Source organism: Dromaius novaehollandiae, chromosome 7 (genome assembly GCF_036370855.1).
Source record: "Dromaius novaehollandiae isolate bDroNov1 chromosome 7, bDroNov1.hap1, whole genome shotgun sequence".
Taxonomy (NCBI): domain Eukaryota; kingdom Metazoa; phylum Chordata; class Aves; order Casuariiformes; family Dromaiidae; genus Dromaius; species Dromaius novaehollandiae.
In genome coordinates, this window is record NC_088104.1 from 37,870,644 (window position 1) to 37,889,896 (window position 19,253).

A 19,253-nucleotide genomic window follows, 5' to 3' on the forward strand; every position below is an offset into this window, starting at 1 on the left:
CAGCTCATACAGGCCAGTTCTGCTCTTACAGTGTTACAGGGGAGGCTTGGTGATTAGAGCACTAAACAATTTACTTATTAAGAAGGTAGTTGTGCTTAACAAGGCCAGAAGTGTAGTACCAAAATATTTTTCGGCCATCAGGATTAGAAAATTTGGAGATAGGGATATTTGAATAGCTTGCACCATGAACCTCTACTGCTCTTGTCCTCTATTTCCTTGCCTGGGTCAGAAGCAGCCTCTGCACATGCATATGGCCTTGTTCTGGTGAGTTCTTAAGGAGACATGCTTATTGAAAGCTTTTTCTGAAACAGACACTACCTGCACAACCCTCTTGGTATAGGTGCTGCGTTACGATTCCCAAATTCTGCTTCCTACCAGATCTGACCATCTTAGGTCTGATTCCCTCCTCTCCTGCCTTGAAGCTTTTACTTCCAAAGGTGCCCAGGAAATGTGTCATTTTGCCAACTTGAGGCATGCTTGGAATTGATAACAACCATCTGTAGGACCTCTCCAACAGTACTCGCTGTGCTAAGCTTCCCTCTCATCTCCCTACTAATATATACATTTATGTGTGCATTTATATGAGAAAGAACAGCTTATTATTCACATCCGATTTTACACCTAACTTTTCTGCTAAGCCTGCTGTTAAAGGTGCCAGAGATGGTCTTGTCTGAGACAGCTCCTGCTCTCAAGGTGAATGGTGAGAAACAGGCGTCCTTTTCACATCCTTTTCAGAAGCAACTAACAGGAAAGAGCCATCTTCAAGCGAGCTGCCCCAGACTGTGCTGATCCGTATCCTGAGAGTTGGAGGCTGAGCAACACTCCTGTAATGCGAGCATCCAAACAAAGAACACCTCTGCGGAGGGGTGACCATTTATGAGAAAACTGCCTACACCCGATCTCTCCCAATCACTGCATTTCCTTCAGTTAACAACCTGATTTCCCCTCCCTCCCTCTAGATTTTGACTCCCGAAACTAGGCTGCAGTACCTATTCTGTTATACTCTAAAATTACAGCTGCCTTGCTTGCCAGCGCTTAGCAGTTTGGGGCTCAGCACAGCCATTATCTGGGCAAATGGAGGTTTATTCTCAGAAGCTTTCTTCAAACATAGATTTCAAAATTGTTAACATGGATCCGGTTTTGGAAAAGGCAATTTGTCTTCATCACCAAGAAAGAAAACATACCATGAACTAATTAACACTGATGAGTTATGCTGCCTCGTACTTTCACATCAATGTGAGTGGGACACCAGGGATGAGATGTGTGTGTGTGTTAGTGGCGTTACACTGCTTTATGCCAGCTGAGACCTGGCCCAGGCATTCTCATCTGGTTCAGAAGGAAGACTGTAGGTAAGTATAGATGTCTTAGCAACACAAGGCAAGAGAAGCATAATGCAACTGCGGCAAAACCAGATGGCTTAACAACCCACGGCTGCATCTGTAGCAGGATCTGTTTACATGGATACCCATTCCAACTCACGGTCGACAACCCACCATAAAAGGGCACTGGGGGGACGTTTGTCCGGCAGCCTGGTGGCAGGGTATGGCCCTGGCAATGCAGCTGATGGGACTACGGGGCCCTCTGTATTTGAGAGCAACAAAGAGAACATATTTCTGCTATTACTGGAAAACCCCCCATCATCTTTAAATGAGCACACGCAGTTCTGCAATCTTTCCAAAAGCAGAAATGCAACCGTGCCCAGCGCCACAGCAATTTTGGGGAAGCTTTGCACCACACTAACCATTTAAGGTCAAGCAGCTCATTAGCCAACCCAAACTAGCACTCAAAGAAGGCTCTGATCACAGCTAAGCCTGCTTAAACACCCTGATAGATGCCTATCGACTTAATAAGCATTTCTGGAGAAAAGTTTGGCTTTATTAACATTTGGCACCGCTTGCTCCTCTGCAGCTGTGTCACTCTGGTCTCCACACACAGCCAGCACACACGTGCTCCTTACACTGCCCACCCTGCTCAGGGCATGCTCCTGCTCTACCTCCCCACCGCCTCCTTCCACAAAATCACACCAGCTGCTCATCTTTTTTTCCAGTCATTTGTGAGAAGTGAACACTCGGGGCTGCAGACCGACCACAGAGCCCATCCCCGCTTCCTCGGGGTCCCCGCTCAGCCCCAGGGCTCCCCCCGCCCCCTAAGGCGACCCGGCCTTCAAGGAGCAGCATTTTTCTGCTGAAAACGGCAAACACCGCTACAGCCCGGCATCGGGACACCCCGCTGCGCCACACCGAAAGCCGCCGCACCACAACGCGCCGCGCTCTGCCACCGCCGCGCCCGCCGCCGCCCCCTTATATAGCGCCCTAAAAATAGCTCGCCGCGCGCCGCCTTGTAGGGCGGTGGGGAGTGGGGGCGGGATCCGCGGCGCCGGCCAATCGGCGCCCCCGCCGCCGCCCGGGCCCCTCCCCCCGCGGCCTGGACGGCGCCGCCATTGGGCGACAGTGACTTCAGGCGCGGCGCCCCCCCCTCGCTTCCCCCTCGCCCCCCACCCGCGCCGGCGTTTACCCTACATGGTCACGCGCTGCCTGAGTGGGCCGCGCGGCTGCGCGCGGGGGGAGGGGCGGCCGTGAGGCGGCGGCGGCGGCGGCGGCCGTTGGGGGGGGGGGGGGGGACGGGGACGGGCTGGGTTTGCCGGGGGGGGGAAGAGAAGGGGGGGGAAACGTGGTCTCCCGAAAATAAAGCGTGGAGGGGGCGGGGGCGACGGGAGCGCGCGCGCATGGCCGCGGCGCGGGGCTGCGCGGCGGCGGCGGCGGCGGCGGCGGCGGAGCCCCGGTGTGGCGGCCGCGGGGTGCACGGTGCGCGCCGGGCGCCTCTCGCCGTCCTCCTCGCCCCCGGCCCTCCCCCCCCGGCCCCTCGCCTCCTTCCCTCAGCATCGATCCCCCCCATCTCTCCTCCTTTTTTTTTTTTTAAAGTGTGACTGAAACAAAACAAAGCAAAAGGGACGTTGGATCTATCATTGGTTGCTTTTCCTCCTCTTTTTTTTTTTTATGATCAAAAACAACCCCCCACCAGAGCAAACAAACACACACAAAAGCAGAAAGAAAGGGTTTTGCTCAGCAGCAGCATGGATGTCTTGGCTAGTTATAGTATATTCCAGGAACTCCAGCTTGTCCACGACACCGGCTACTTCTCAGCTTTGCCATCCTTGGAGGAAAACTGGCAGCAGGTGAATCATTTAAATTACTCCTGTAAATCTCTTAAGTGCAGACAGTCGATGCATTGGGGCTGCATTTCTGACTTTATTTTATTTTTGTTCTTTAATTCAGGGTTGGCTCTTTTTTTTTTCCGCGTGGGTAGACCTTTAAATCTCTATTTTTCTTTTGCAATGACAAACTGAGCAGTCCATTCAAATCTGTCTGCCTCCAGTCCTTTCTCTGCACGTCCGGCAGCACCTGAGAGCCGGTGAAATTCTTCTGGGTTTTGTTTTTGTGATGACTACTATTTTATTTTTCAGCTTAGGGTTTTTTTGTTGTTGTTGTTGTTCTTTTAAGCAAGGCTGATCACTTCCAGCCGGTGCTGACAACTGGCAGCTGGTGGAAACGGAATAGATCATTCTTATTTTCAGGTAATTAGTGTATGTCAATAAAAATCCTAGCTTAATTCAGAGATGGGGGGTGGGCAGGTATGTGGAAGTCGTAGTGAAAGGTTTCAGGATAAATTCTGCAACTAGGGAGGTGACTTTTTTCCTTCTCTTTTTTAGAAGGTGGGAGAAACGCACACTTCTTGCTGTATCTTAAAACAATGACGCCTTAGGCTGGTTTCGGTGAACCGATGTGTTTTGAGGCACCATAGGGTTAATATGCAGAAAGAATTAGGGTATTTTTAAAGGGGGAAATCAAGTGTTATGAATACATTAAAGTGATGATTGGTAGCATGAATAAATAATATCAAGGAGAGGAGTAGGTTATAGAGAAAGCAGTTATATAGAATTAACTATGAGCCCAAATGCACAGGACTATAAATAGTTATCAGCTAGGATACTGAGGGGAAAGAAAAGGTAGGATTCCTTATTATGGCAGGATATCATGAGATAGTCCCGTTTCTTGACAGGGTTTTCTGGCAGAGGCAATACACCAGTCAAAATTCAGTAAACTAGTGTCTCTTTAAAAAAAAAAAAACCGCTGGTCTGTAGGAATAGTGGAGTGTGGCTGGAGTGACATGTGGTGCTAACGCGAGGCACGGACCCATGACAGTGTCAGTTTAAGAAGAACGAGCCGCTGGATTTCATCTTGCAGGAGCTCACGTCCGTGTTGGCGAGCGTGAGGGTAGTGTGCGTTAGTTCCCCGCTAAGTGACTGTTTGGGACATCCGTTTAATTTTCCTTAGGAGTGCTGAGGGGTGAGAAATGTGGATGGTAGGACTTTGGGAGAGTACTCGGACTATATCAGTGACAGCCAGCTGGGCTGTGGCTGGATCTTTAAAGGTTTTCCCTAGTAAAATTGTTTTGCCTTCAGCTTTGTGTCTCTGTGTGTGTGTATGCACGCTTATGAGAGGTTTATTAACAGCCACATTCAGGATTTCATTTGCAAAATGACTGATCCAACTTTGCTTTATCCTTCAGGGGGGTGGGGATGCTTTTTGTTATTGATATTCAGCTCGCACATCCATGATGGTCACATCTGCTTTCCTTTTATATTTTTAACATGCTAATTAAACCGAAGAGGTTAATATAATTTCATTTTAAAAAAACCCCACGCATTTAATTCCATAGCATCGTTGTTGCTGAATCAGTTGCATATTAATGACAGTCCAGACAGTCCAAAGCGAGATAATCTGTTGACATAGCCAGCATGCTTTAGGCAGTACAGTATGTGATACTCTGTCTCCTGCTGCCTTCTTTTATGTGAGGAAGAGCAGCAGTTTGTTCTATACCGCACAACGTATCTACGCAAGCCCACTGTTATTACTGGGAAATCTAAACTAACACTCCTCTGGTTAAATCCCACTAACTCTCCACAAACGTTTGAAAAGAAAAGTTGAAAATAATATATTACATTTCCCGTCATATCCTCCAACCAGTGTGTGATGTTTCATAATATATCCTGTATTTACAGTTTTTTTCCTCTCCCCTGTTGCTGCCTGGACTCTCCTTGCAAACAAGGGGGGGAGGGGACTGCTGGAGCAGCAGTAGTAGTAGGAGCAGTTAAAGTCGGCTGTACGATATGCGCTGTCATACAGACTTGGCAGACCCACTGACACAGAGACCCCAATTTCATTCCTCTGAATCGCTTCCAAATGTAGCCAGGTCTTAGGGATTTATTTACATTAGGCAAACAGTAGCAACTTTGAGACAAAGTGCATGTGTGTGTTTCTAAAGGTGTCCCTTAAAACTGGCAGGCTGCAGCCAAGACCCCAGGGAAGACAGCTGACTGAGCATTGACTGATCCCTGCGGGAAGCCTCAGCATTGGGAAGCATCAGCTTTAATTTTGAGTGAAAACACTTGAACCGTTCATCCCTCCGCTCTCACAAAGAGCTCTGGTGCAGTATCTGTGCTCCACAGAGGCTCCGGAGTGGAGCTTCTCCCAGCAGCAAGGCAGTGCCTCCGGGAAATTACTTCAGAGTCTCTTGAAAGGGGAGAAGTCCTTATTTGGGTCAAGAGCAGGCTTCCTTATCACTTTGCGAGCTCAAATTGTTTTGTGATATAGAGGCTACTGCTGGTGCTTGATGTGGAGAGGTTAGTCTGTGCCAGTTCTTACTCCTGGATATGGTGTCTGCTGCTATACCATAAAGGTGCACTTGCCCCGCTGAAAGCTTGGCAGAGCCTTCGGGTGAAAGTGTTGACAAAGTATGGTCTTCGTTTTCTGCTGAGTCTGGCCCACCCTTTTGTGGGTGCTTGCTGAGGGATCTAGAGCTCGGCAGTTGCTCATATTTCCGATTGTGAAACATCAGTCACTCACGGAGGGCACTGACAGCAGAGGCAGGTTGCTAAATACTTACATACAGTCAGCTGGTCTTTCCCCTTTTTCCTTCCCACTGCAAGAGAAATGTGAGGAAGTTTGGTATCTACTCTTTTGACACTTAGTGCTGGAGCTAAATGAGGGCAACCTGGCAATATGTCTAACGCAAACAGATTTTGGGTGGGAAGAGATTGTCATCTGCTTATGCAGGTTTCTTTTTCAGGAGGAAAAATACAAACAAAAAGCCCCTCATTCCACACCAAACATAGTTTAAATTGTAAAAGCAGATATACCTGAAGTGGAAGCTGGAACTCAAGCCACGATGTGTTTGATGCTATTTTAAAACACATAGTGATGGCAAAGAAGGGCTTGGATTTTAGGCAACAAAGCTTAACTTTACTGTGTCAGCTTTGGGTGTCCTGTTCTCCTTCAGGCAAAACACGTCTGAGGTCAGAAGGGTTTTTTCAGAGTGAGGAGGACAGGATCTCATGAGTAATTTGTAGCACAGGTTCATCGAGAGAGAGAGAACTTTGTTTATTCTTTTTCAGTGGTGTTGATCAACCGTGACACTAAGGGATATTAAAGAGCGCGGTAGGCTCTGTGTGTTCAAAAATCAGACCTTCGCCATACGTCAGCAGGCAGGTAGCGTGGAATCCGCGTGTTTCTGTCTGGTGTTGGTTTCAGCCTTGCTCTAATTTGAACCATCCTTGTTGCTGTCTGTTCCAGCGAGCTGACTCCACATTTCAGAACCTGTCGGGAGGGATTTCAGCACCTGCATCTTTGCTCTTGTGCAGTGTGAGGATCTCTGGTCCCATATGCTGTTGTTCAGGGACCGCCGTCTGATGTGGCGTTCTTGAGATTGGAACCAGACTGCTGGGGGAGACAACAGGAGGCCAAAGAGTGCCTTGTTACTCTGCAGAGGAAGGAAGTGGGTAGCAGGCTGTTTGTTGGGATGTAGTTGTGAGGAGTGTAATCCATGCGGCTGCATGTGGTCCCACTGTCAGGGTGCCAAGCTGCAAAGAGGGGGAGACGGGGCAGGATTTGGGATGGGATTGACAGTGAGCTCCAGTCTGTCCCTTGCACTGACCCTCACTACATCATCTGAGCGGTCATTAGAAGATCAGTGTGCAGAGGGCATCTTCTGTCGTCAGATATGTCTCTTCATAGGCGTAAGATTTCAAGCCACTCCCCCTATCCTTCTCCTTGGGCCCCGTGGAGAGCTTGGGACTCACCATCCCTGTGTGGAGAAGGAGGTCTGATCAGGGGACATCTTTGGGCTCTCCTCATTTTCTGTGGGGGGCCATCGGGCAGCCTTTAGCACAGTGATTCCTATAATGTCAGAGTACAGGAGTGCAAAGAGCAGGTAGACGCACAGGGCTACTGTGCATGGGGCTGATTCAGGAGATTTCTGAAATCAGCAGAGTTTAGATGTCAAACCCAGGCTTAAAGACAGATCCTCTGGAAGACAGCCAGCCTTTCACATGTGTATCATTGGGCAGAACAGGTCTTATTGGCTGGCAGAAATGGGAATAGCATTGTATTTTTTGTTAACCATTGCCTGGTAGGGTTTCCTCTTGCCTTGATTGACCCAGTTGCTCTTAGCTACAGCAAGCTGTGATCTTTCCAAGTAGAAGGGAGGCTGAAATTGCCTGTAAAGCACGGGACCAAGGCAACCTTTGTTTTGCTCTTGGCTTTGTGGCAGAGCCTTCTTTGCATATCTTTGAGCACACCTTCACGCTTTAGTTTCCCCCTTTCTGAAATGACTGACAACAATAATGCTAAGGCACGGTCTTGTGGGACTGGGAGGCTGAAGTGACCCATTCTGGCAAAGTGCTTTGAAATCTCTGTGCTATGTGGGAGCAGAGTATCCCGAGGTGACTAATCTAGCAGAACTCTGTTACATCTTAATTCTGACTTCTATTTGGCAGACAGGGTCGTTTTCAGGCCTATAGGAAAAATTTCCACTGCTACTGAAAAGGAATAAATCACACTGGAGAACATTCCTGCCTCCCCATCGTCTCCATTGTTCTAGTTTAATGGCATAGTTGGCCACTACATAAACTAAACCATCTCTTTTAATATTGCTATTTCATCTTGGTTCCAGTCACAGTGTAACACATTTCTTAAGTGCTTATAGTACATCATGCCTCTTGAGAATAACTTGCAGAAATGGTTGACTTCCAAGAACAGCCACATGTGTAATACAGTGTATTTCAGAATCTGAGCTCTGGTGCATTTGTAGCTGCAGGTTTGCTGCTTGCTTCATGTGCTGAAAGCAAGCTCCTGTCACCTTATAGAAAGAAATGAAGAAAGAGGAAAGACAAACCAAAACTGCTATCTGTATTGTTTTCTGATTCCTTAATTACAGAATCTGCTGTTTTAAATGATTATTTCTTGGCACTATGGAAGTGTAGAGCCCTACAAACCACATTATAAATGTTAAATAGCTGATTTTATGTATGACTTACGGCATGTGATTTTTGAAAGGGGGTGAATGTCTTTAACTAATGCACAATCACAATGTGGGTACTAAATTAGAAAATATTTTCTCTTATTTTCTCTTATTTAGTGTGCTTTAACCTCCCCCTCCAAACCACCCATGTCTTTATGTCCTATTAAATAGGCAACACATATATAAGAGCATACCGCATAAAAATCATGATATGTAGCTAGTTTGCAATGTGATACTTCCATGTGGAAATGCTGGGAGGTCTTCAGTTTCATGCAGTAATTTCACACTTAGGCTTTTCAAGGTGGAGGCAAATGGTCTCTTCTGGATATTCTCAAATTCTTTGAAGCTTTGTCAAATGATTCCTTTCTGAGAGGGGTCCATCGTATCGGTTCTCCATTCCGTATTAGGAAGCATATTACTGGGAAGTGAGAGGGGAGCTGCTTCTGTTCGAATATGTAGCTGCATATGAACAACCTTGCTTGCTACTGTCCTCATAAAACAAAGGAATTTTGCTCAATGGCTGAGCAGCATTGGTGCTCAGTACGCTAAGCAGTGGGGTGGTAGTACATTTCATCTCGTATCAAGTCTGTCACGTCCTGCAGAGGGAAGAAAAACTGAAAGCTTTTGATCACCACACTCAAAACCTCAGCAAAAGTTATTCACGGCTATTGTAATTGATGGGAGTTTTCCTCTTTGATGATGAAGCTGCATTCCAGAGAGTTAATAAGGATGTTTTTAAGAGTGGTGCTGAATCCCTCTTACTTTCCTTTCTGTTTCTCTGGGCTCTCAGGTACCTCCTGCCTATTCTCTTATGTGTGAATCTGCAACACCCTCACCACTTTCAAACTCCCAGCAATGCTGAGGAGCTGAGAGTGCCATTTCTGTGGCTCTTTGCAGGCTTAAGTCCCTGCCATAGTCCATCTCTGAATTTTCTCTTCCCACAGGTCCTCTTTGTGCTATTGATAACAGCTTCATCCAAATTAATTTGGATTTGAATTTGCATGGGTCAGTCGATTCTGTAACAACCAAACAAAAAGACCTGCCAGGGAAAGAACCTCCCGTCCTCCCAGGTTTTTCCGGATGGAGAACAGGTTTGCAGTGTAGATGTTACAAAGGAGCATTCCCCGGCCTGATGCTGTTGCATTCAAGACCATCCCAGTTTTCTTCCCTTGGTTTCAATCTTGGAAGGCATTATACATGTTCTGCGTGTCTGTGTCTGGTGCTCTCTTGACTGGGTCTCCTCTCCAGCATTGCTGCTTTGAGTTTAAAAATCATATGCCTGGTTCCCAAAACACTGTAAGATTGTTCTTAAAATCAAAGACTTTTTAAATTTGATGTTCTTTTCATTTTCTTTGCTTCTCAGCCACTGAAGATTTATTTTATTGTCTTTTTCTCTTGACAAAAAAAAAGCTGGGTTTTCAGGCAGTTAGTTGACTGCAGGAGAGTATTAAGAAAATGCCAGCTATTGTGAGGGTTACAGCGTAAGCTTGAGAGCTCACGGCGCTGAGATGAAAGCACATGTCAGAGGGAGGCTGCGTGTGGCTGTGTTAGCTGGGCTGCGTTAGCCGTCGCTGGTCCAGCAGCAGCTGGGGAAGAAGGCTGCCTGGCTGCTCAGGTTGCTAGGCGGGTTGTGAGAGCAGGGCTCAAATCTCATTTCCCTTCACAGAACAAATTGCTTCAGTCTTTGTGCTCAAAGACAGTTCGGCATCTTGAATTTCACCAAAAAGCCAGACCTTTGCTTCTCAGTTCTTCAGTTACAAAATTACGATAGCAGCAGCTTCTCCTTTTGTCACAGAGGTGCTGTGAGGACAAGTATTGAAGATGTGAGGTGCTTGGGTACAGTGGTTGGTAAGTATATGGGGAAACAGCCCGCACCCTCAGAAGCATGGTGTCACAAATCCCTGCCATTTTAGCCCATATATTTGCAGTGATGTGTGCTGAAACTGCAGGACAGCTCCCCTCTCTGAGAACCCTCAGCTAGGCTTAGGATTGCCTGTGTTAAAAATAAAATAAAACAAAATAAAATGTCTGAAAGGTGAACTTAAATCCCCCTTCTCTGAAGTCTGTGGCACCTTTGAGACAACTTGCACATAGAACTACTTTGGCCCCACCCCTGGGTTTTGAAAAGAGGTGTCAAAGAGGAGTTGGGCATAGGAAACAAGCATGAAGGCAAGAAATTTGTTGTTTAAAGGGTTTAGTGTATTAGCAAGCTGCTCTGATGCTCGTAATGCTTTTAAAGCAGGTAGTCCTTCTCTCCCTGTCCTTTCACATGAAGGATCCTTTCTGATGCAGGGCATTTCTGCTCAGTGCAACTGTGTATGCATCACATGTGCTATTGTTTAGAGAACTATTAAGATGCATGCCGTAGAGTTTACAGTGTGCACTAGAGAATCTGAGTCACTTACGCGCAGACTGCATATTAATGCTTGCTGAAGGTCCAGCACTTAAGTGTCATAATGGTTTTGAACACGGTGCTTATAGACCATGTCTCACATTGCCTACTCCTGTTGGTTATTTCCCAGCAGAGTGGATCTGACTACAAAGCTAGGCTTTAAATCATACGTGGGGGTCAACAGCTCCTACTTTGCAAGGGCTGGGGAAGTAGCCACTGACACAGGCAAGCTTGGGAGACACTGTGATTGATGGGGAGGCACGCAAAGGAGAAGGACACTGGCTTGTGAGAGGCTCTTCTGAGACATTCCAATTAGTGTCCTGATTTACAAATCCTGCCCTTAAATCTGCAGCCTCCCAAGGTCAGTTTTAAAGGGACATTGGCATAAGGTTGACTTCTGACCACGATGGAGCTTTGTAAACAAACATATTCTGACAAAAACTGCAATCAACGGAAGGATTTCCATCTATATAATTAAAAAAACCCTGGAAGCGGGGTTTGTGTCTTTTGGACAGGATTGTCTTGCCCACCTGCTGTCTTTGCAGCTCTGACAAAGCAGTATTCTTCTGTCCGAAGTAAAAGTGACTGGAAATCAGAGTGAAAATGACTGTTTGTTTGGATTGTGTGGTGAGGAGAAATGCATGCGGCATGACAAGTAAATTAGATTTTAAAATGCTTTCACTACTAATAGGCTAATATGCTGTTAGGCATTTGGTTTTAATCCTGACTCTTCAGTGGGCAAAGTTCATTTTCAAGCCTGAGGAAAGTTCTCGGGTTTGTAAACATTTGCAGGTTTGACCCCTTGCTGGCTTGTCTTGACTCCCAGCCCGGAAGGAGGGGCCAGCATCCCACTGAGTTCCTCCGTGCTGCTGAGGGGGAAGCTGGGAACGGCCTTCAGCTGCCTGCCTTTATTTCCCACCAGAGCTGGAGGGAAAACAAAGGTTCCAGTGAGCGAAGGCGGGATGAAAATGTTCAGTGGGTGGGAGAGTAGAAGGGGGTGAGAGCTGCTCCCATCTGCTTGCTTTTTACACCCAAAACAGACACTGGCCACAGCACAGCACTCAGTTGTGGTGTTAGAGACCCCGGTTCGAGTCCCTTCTCTGCTTGATTCAAGTTTGCCCTTCCGGGTTCCATCTTGGGTATGTGAAACTCTTGTCTTGTTGATAACACGGTGGATCTGAAACCAGGCTATTCCACTGAAAAATTTTAGATTTAACAAAAATGTCTTTTTTTCTTTTTGACTGGAGAGTGTCTGGTAGAAATGTTTCAATCAGTTCTACTTTCTGGAGCTTTCACTGAGGGCCTGGCCCTGTTTTCAGTGCGAGATGCTTGGCTTGGCTAACACCTTCAGCTTTGTTGTCCACTGTAGCCTTCTGTTTCAGGTTCTGAACATCTAAAACTTGGTTCATTTTTCCCAGCTAGTATCAGTTTGGCCAGTAAAAGGTACCTCCCCTCTCTGCAGCCTTTGACTCTCTCGCACTTTTGAGCACTGCAGCCACAACGCTGCTGTGATGCCACAGGCAATGTCTAATCGCTTCTGGTCCCTGCCCTGGGAGCCTGCTCTCCCTCCCTGCACGAGTGTGTTGGTGTGTGAGCGCACGAGCGCGATGCAGTCCCACTTCTCCCTCGGCTCACCCTCCGCCGGCACCGCTGGGTTAGCCTGGGCTCTGAGGTGCCGTGCGTCCCGGGGTGCGGGGTGAGATGAGCGGCTCCGTGCTTTGTTCTTTTCTTGTGGTTGCCAGTGGTTTTAAAGGTTGCCAGGCCTGCAGAGCTTACTGCCTCCAACAAACTGGTGAAAAGTACTTTGTAATCCTGGTTTGGGGTTTGTTGGGTTTTTTTAATTTTCTTTCTTTTGGCCTTCCATGTCAGCCTGGAAAATTTACGCTGCTCTGAAGAAAACATTCTACTCATCTGCAAGCTACTAAAAGCTGCTGTGTGAGTAATAAAATATGGAAAAGGAAGGGAGAGGGGAGAAGAAAGATGGGAGCTGGTGGTTCATATGGAAAGCATCAGGCCAGAAGTGGCTTTGTTTCCGACACGTGGACGGTGGAGAGGCTGCATTTGCATTTGTTGCTCAGTGGAAAATCTGTGCCAGTGAAAAGAAACCTCCTTCATTAGTGGCTAGCTCAGATGGGGAGGAACTTTAGTGTCCCTTGCTTTTATTTTTAATTTTGTCTACATTTTAAAATAAGGGAGAAGCAAAGGGCATTGGACTGACTGAGATTATGACCAATTTCAACAAAATAACTCTTCTCTATCTCCATCTGATGCTTCTCTCCCAGTTCAATCTGGTTCTGTCACAGCTCTCCCCCAGCTATTCATAAACTATGTACCAGAACCTCAAAATAGTTGTGAAAATTTTTAAGTGGCTAAATACCAGGTTTTTTAGCAAGGTGCATGTTCTTTTTATTTGTTTTTGCATTTTGATCGTTTGGGATAATGTAAAGCTGTGTTTGTAGGCTTTTCTATGCAACCAGAGAAACCAGAAGCTTGTTTTTGGTGTTGAGAAGAGTAGTTCTGATGCAACCAGGAGCCTCTGAGAATTGAGGCTTTAAGAAACCTGTGAAAGAGCAGGGGACTTGCAGTAAATATTGAGAGTAAGGGGTGTTTCCTATCTGTTCAGACCAGAGGAAGGGAACAGTAACATCAGCAAGAGGTCTCTTGTGACTTGGAAGGAGAGCTAGGCTGCTCGAGGTGTTGAAGTGAACTGGTGAAATAGCTTGTAAGGTGCTTCTTTGGCAAGTTTGAGAATTTTAGGGTAAGTGGATGTCACATGGTGTATGAGCACAGTCTAGGGTAGTTTCCAACTATATATCACAGGAAAAAGCACAGCATAACGTTCCTTTTTGGAACATCTCTTAGCTTTCCTGTGTTTTTAAAGAAAAAAGAGATATCTTTGTATACAGCATTTGAAAAATAGAAGCACCTGCCTTAATCTGGGAGGTTTTCTAGAGGGAATGGGTCTGTTAACCTCTGGTTGTCCAGTTAAGGTCAGGAGGAACATTGCTGTTACTTTCATTGAAGATAGCATGAAACCTTTTAGGCACAGGCTGAAGTCTCTTTGACTCCAGTGCTTTCCCGAACGAAGATGTTTTCCTGAATTAGTGCCTCAGTAATTATGGTATTTTGGGGTTAAGTAAACCAGTTCGTATAGCGCAGCTCCCTTGCACGGCTCTGTTTGCATGCCCCCAGGACTGCTAGGGCCATTACACAGCACTGTGTGCTGGTTCTGAGTCGTCAGAACAGCTCACGCTCTCTGATCAGTCAGCCTTGATTTTCTACTTATTTAAGAGAATTTTATGGTTTCCAAGAGTGATTCCGTTATTAATCTTTCTTCAATACTGGCAGGTGAGTTTTGGGGTACCCAGTTTAAATATTCTTTATTAAGTATGCCTGACTTGTCTTGGGCTTTCTGAGTTTGGCTTGTTTTTTTAAATACATGGAACAAGTCACAGTGGTTCGAGGGAGAACGGAAGAATCCAAGTGCCAAGTTGCTTTCTAGTTTGAAGGACTTAGTAAGTGGATGGCTTCCCAACATAGTTTCTCAGTGCTGAGGAGAAGACCAGTAGGTGCATGTAGCCCTGCAAAGGCTGCATTGGGATTTTGTTTTCTGGCATTAGGCATTCACATTAGAGTTCCTTTAAAAAAACACTTTTGAGGGAGAACAAGGGAAGCAAGGTGTAGGAGGTATTTTACTCCTAAATACCTTGAGCTTCCATGACTTTTAGAAAAGGCTGAATGCTCATCTTCCAAGACCTGAATGCCTGTTAAGTTGGACATGGAGTGGCTACCCTAACTTGAAGACTCCTCACTGGGACTGTCTCACACAGATTACCTTCAAGCAGTGAAAGCTATACCAGCTGTAAGGCCTTTAATTTAATATTTAGCTGTAAGGCCTTGTAACTCAGTAATTTAGAGTGTTTCGTGTAAGCAAGCTACATATCTCATTGGACGTTGGACTGTGATAAAAGACGGGAATTTCTGTCTGCTATTTCTGTATGTTTGATTGGAGCAGATCAGGGAAATCTTTGACATTCAATTCTCAGGCAGTTTTTCTCTTTGTAAATGGGAAGAATAGTACCCACTTCACGTTGGGGATTTCAGATCGGTTAGTGAGTCAGATCCTGGGCTGATGCGAACTGATACAGGCCTGCCAAAGTTACGGTGGTGTTACACTGATGTACACTGGCCCAGTGTCTACAAAGTCACTTGACACCTTTGAGGAGAATAGCCTATACAAATTCCAAATATTGTCAGGATGTGGAATAAATATCAGGATGTGGGCAAAAAACAGCACACCCATTTTAATGATTTGATTAAAACAATATTGCTGTTCTATGGCTCTCATAATTGTACTTCCAGCGGTATCTGGGGGTGGAGATATTCTCAAGTGCCATAGTGAGAGAGTACATTTTTTAAATATTGCACAATAGGCCCCTAGGTTGTGCTGTAGCTATATTGGCTTATTTCTGTTTTATAGCGAGTGTGGCCTTTGGCGTCCTATAAATACCATTTCTCCCCCCACCTTCAGCTAATAAATAATGGAAACTATGCCAGAAAAAAATTTTCTTTCCGTGAGTGGGTGGGAGGTCTTGGGCTGCCCTCTTTAACACAGAGAATGTAGCATGGTTTCTGCTTTGTTTTTTCAAATGAAGAAAATATGGGGGTGGGAGGGGAAGAGAAGATTTTTCTAAGCTCTGAATGTGCTCTCCCAAACACTGCAAGGTAGGATGATATCTGGTGTGGGCACTGCTTCCCCCGTGACAGTATTACCCATCTGTGAAGTGAAGACAGATGTTTCTGAACGGTCTCAGTGCATGGAAAGACTGAAGGATCCCATTCTGATTTACTCTCAGGCCTTTCATATCCAGCACTGGAAACCAACCTGAAAGTGGATGTAAATGAGTGTTTAAAGGAACCTTTTATGTGATTCCATGGACTCTGTCATGCAGGGGTGAGACTAAATGATTATAATGGTCCTTTCTGGCCTTAAAATCTACTTCCTTAAGCAAGTCCACTTCAAGGTCTTTTTGCTCTATTTTAATGATGCCAAAAAGCTGCAATGTAATTGTGAGTCATGTGATTGAAGGGCGCATGCGCATGCACCTATGGGCAGCAAGACATACACATTTCGTTCCTAGAATCCATCAGACATGTATCGTGTTGGAAATGCGCCTCAAAGGAAAGGCCGAGTTTCTGCATAGTGGAGGTGATGGAGGTTCAAGAGTGGTGTGCACATGATGAAAAGGCAGTTTTAGTCACTGCCAGCAACAGTAAACTGTGCCTGTAAGCAGATCTGGTCCAGAAACACACGGGTGCACAGAAATCAGTATCAAAAAAAATAGATCATCAGATTCTTCTGCCCAGGTGCCATTTCTTACTGTATGCCTCGCTCGTGCGTTCCAGTCTCATCTGAAATCCACCTCGCATGTGGCCATGCTGCTTTCCTTGGAAGCATGCGCTATAATTCCCCTCCTCTCATTTAGGAAAGGAATATCTAAAAGACTATTCCCTCTTTCCCAATTGAATCAAATTCCTCACCCACCCCTCTCTCTCTTCCCCGTGAGTAACTCCAGGGATTTGTGGGGTTCACCCCATTCAGAGCTGTGTGGTCTGTGACTCTTTTTCCCACTCATTATCTATATTAACTCGTTCAAGGATTTTAGCTAAACGTGGAATGAGACTCCTGTTCATTGACTGGGGATTCTGGTACTGGCTGTGGAACCGACAGGATGAATAGTAATAAATAGACATGTGCTTTGCAGTTTTGCTATACTTGCCAGCTCTGCATTCCCTCCAATTTGCCTGTGTATCAGGTACTAAGAATGTATCCCCTAAACCATATTGGTCTCCTCTGTTTTATCTTAGTTTTCTGACTTTTTCAGTCTTACTGGATCCCTGCTTTGTATTTACTGCGCGTGTTGTGTTGCAGTTTCTTCCATAAATGCATTAATTTGTTTTTTTCCAAATTCAGTCTCATGGACTTATTTCCTGCCCCTGTGTGGGTTTCTTTATATATTGCCTCTCTCTGCTAGCATCTCAAAAAACATTACTACTTCCTCCTTGAGCCCTTTTCCCTGCTTTTCTTCACAATGAAAACTTTTTATCAGTTTCCTCAGTTTTCTGATTTGTTTTCATTAAGCATGTTTTTGTAGTTGGGGGTTGCAGTTCATCAAAGTAACTGGAAACAAAAAAAATATTGCCAAGTTTTTGTTTGTTTGTTTAACAAAACAGATCAGACTTTAAATGGGATGGAGTCACAAAGGTGCTGATGGTTGAACTTGATAGGAGCTGATTCTCAATGCTCGCTATTGACAGCGGGTAGTGGAATATCTCAGCACTTTAAAGAGCCTAAATGTACAAAGTGCTGGTGATTGAAAATCATGTGTTTGTATTAGTAACGGGAAGAGTAGGGTCACTGCTGTTAGAGTTTCTATGCCTTGTTTAGAAAACAGTGTCCATATGCTGACAATTAGTTAAAGACCATTGGTTTTCTTGTTCTTGTGGTTGATAGGTGTGAGGCGGGTATTTAACCTAGATCTTTTGGAAAGGCCCCTTGAATTTCTGCGCCAAGCCAGCACACCTCTACCCTGTCCTTCAGCAAAGGGAGCTGCTTTGATGTGAGCAGGGAGCAGGGTGGGCAGCCAAGTCCCACCGCTGTCCCTCCCAAATGGGGTCCCTCCACCACCCACGACCCCAAACACCATCTCACGGTGTGGAAAGTCCATGGTGGGTGGCCATGGTGGCCTCGAGTAGGATGGCCCCAGAGCCCTGCTGCTCTGAGGGGCAGCACGAGGGAGTACTTCGGCTGCTGTGGCACCCCCGTGCTGACCCTGCAGCAGAGGAAAGACGCCGACATCGGCATTTGGGTGCCCTAGGAGCTGGGGGAGTTGGGAAGGCCGTCAGGTCCTGTCAGGAACATTAATCCTCCTGGCCATCAGTGTGGACTAGCCTTGCAAAGCCTTGAGGGAGGGCGTCCTGGGCGCTGTTTGTGAGCCAGAACTGTCCCTGGCGTTTCCACGCGCCGTGCTGCAAAGCCCCATATCCTGTAACATGCAGAGTCTGGAAAGGAGCTGTTTCCACCTCTCCCTGTGGCTGTCGTTGCTGAGTCAGTGCTGGGCAGGCAGTTCGGGCCTCGTCCCAAGGCCACTGGAATCGATGGAAATAATTCCTCTGAATTCAAGTGGGTTCTGGACTGAGCCCAAGAAAGGCAGGATTAGTATGTCCGGGCCCTGTTGCCTTAAAGGAGGATCTGACACAGCTGCTAGCGTAAGGCAAAGGAGTCTTCGTGAGTTCAAGGGGATGTGCTGGCTGCTCTGAGCTGCAAGACACTTTTTGGTTTGCTTGGCTGCTAACCCCAGGTTGTGGGCCGCCTTGGTGTGTTTGCCCACTTGCTGCTTTTAACTGTCTCCACTCCTTCGAGGCAGCTTGGGCTGCTTGCACGGGAGGTTTGCAAAGAAATATTTTCCTATAGGAGCTGCTCAGAAAAACTGCACTCTTTCTCCCCTCCTTTCAGCAAGCTTTTAAGAGAGACCATCCTCCTTGAAGAGCGTCAACAAACTAGTATCACAGTCAAAGTTACTGCTCTGCTGGCAAAAGAAATAAAATTATCCTATGGGATAGAAACCATGTTCTTAGAAGTGCGTGTGTTCACCTAGTAGCATGCAGGGATCAGGTGTTTAAAATGGAGTTCCTGGTTGTGCGTCTGCATTAGCAGTTTTATCAAGCACAGATGCTTTCATGGAATAGGGATGAACAGTGGAGAGTTCCTGCTGTGAGTATCTCTAAGTAGCGTCTGTGTGGAACGTGAGGGTTGTAGAGAGCCAGGTCCTAAATAATGTATTGTTGCTAATGATCCTGCAGAGTAGCATGTAAAAAGCCAAATGCTTTAATAGGAATTAGGGAATAAAAATGGAGAAAGGACCTGCTATAATGAGGCATCACATGACACCGTCCTTAGGACTTAATGGTGTGATTGCAGTGGTCCACATCCTGGGTGTTTTCCTCCATTTAGTGACTTCCTGGAAGAGCTGAAAATGCAGGGAGATGCAGAAGATCCACATCCAGATGCTAATGAGTATGAAAGTCCAAATTCAGAGGTAAAATATGAATAAGAAAATTACAGGAAAGCATTACAGTATGTGCATACCTGTATTTAAGTACCAGGGACCAACAGTGAGGAAGGACTTTCTCTTTTTTGCATTGTGCTTGTGAATTTGTGTCATCTGGTCCAGCAGTACCCTAATAAACCAAAGATCTGGTACCTACTGTCTTGCAAGCAAACCTTCAGTTGCCTTTCTGAGGCTCAGATTTTCCAAGAGCAGGGACAGAACTGTCTCAGCAGAGGAAAAAACATACAGTTTCCTTCATGACCCAGAGTTTTAGAGCATTCAGATGTCTGTCTGATTTGATAGGTGAGCTTTGAACGGATAGGATGCTTTTCAGTCATTGCCCTCGGAGAGCAGAGGAGCTGTATCGTGTCCATTTTCCAGGCTGGGAAATC

At 46.1% G+C, this 19,253-nt stretch overlaps 1 protein-coding gene across 8 annotated transcripts in view; it reads left to right on the forward strand.

The window, feature by feature from the left end:
* Window positions 1-2,614: 2,614 nt before the first annotated feature.
* The window catches only part of KLF7 (KLF transcription factor 7), a 65,942-nt gene continuing 49,303 nt past the window's right edge, over window positions 2,615-19,253 (forward strand). For all 8 annotated transcript variants that reach the window (XR_010390043.1, XR_003260977.2, XR_010390042.1 and 5 more), the window contains exon 1: window positions 2,615-3,175. Coding sequence is in view for 3 of the 8 variants with exons in the window: in XM_026111469.2 (XP_025967254.2) it covers window positions 3,074-3,175 (102 nt within the window). In the remaining 5 variants the exon portion in view is untranslated. The remainder of the gene's footprint in view (window positions 3,176-19,253) is intronic.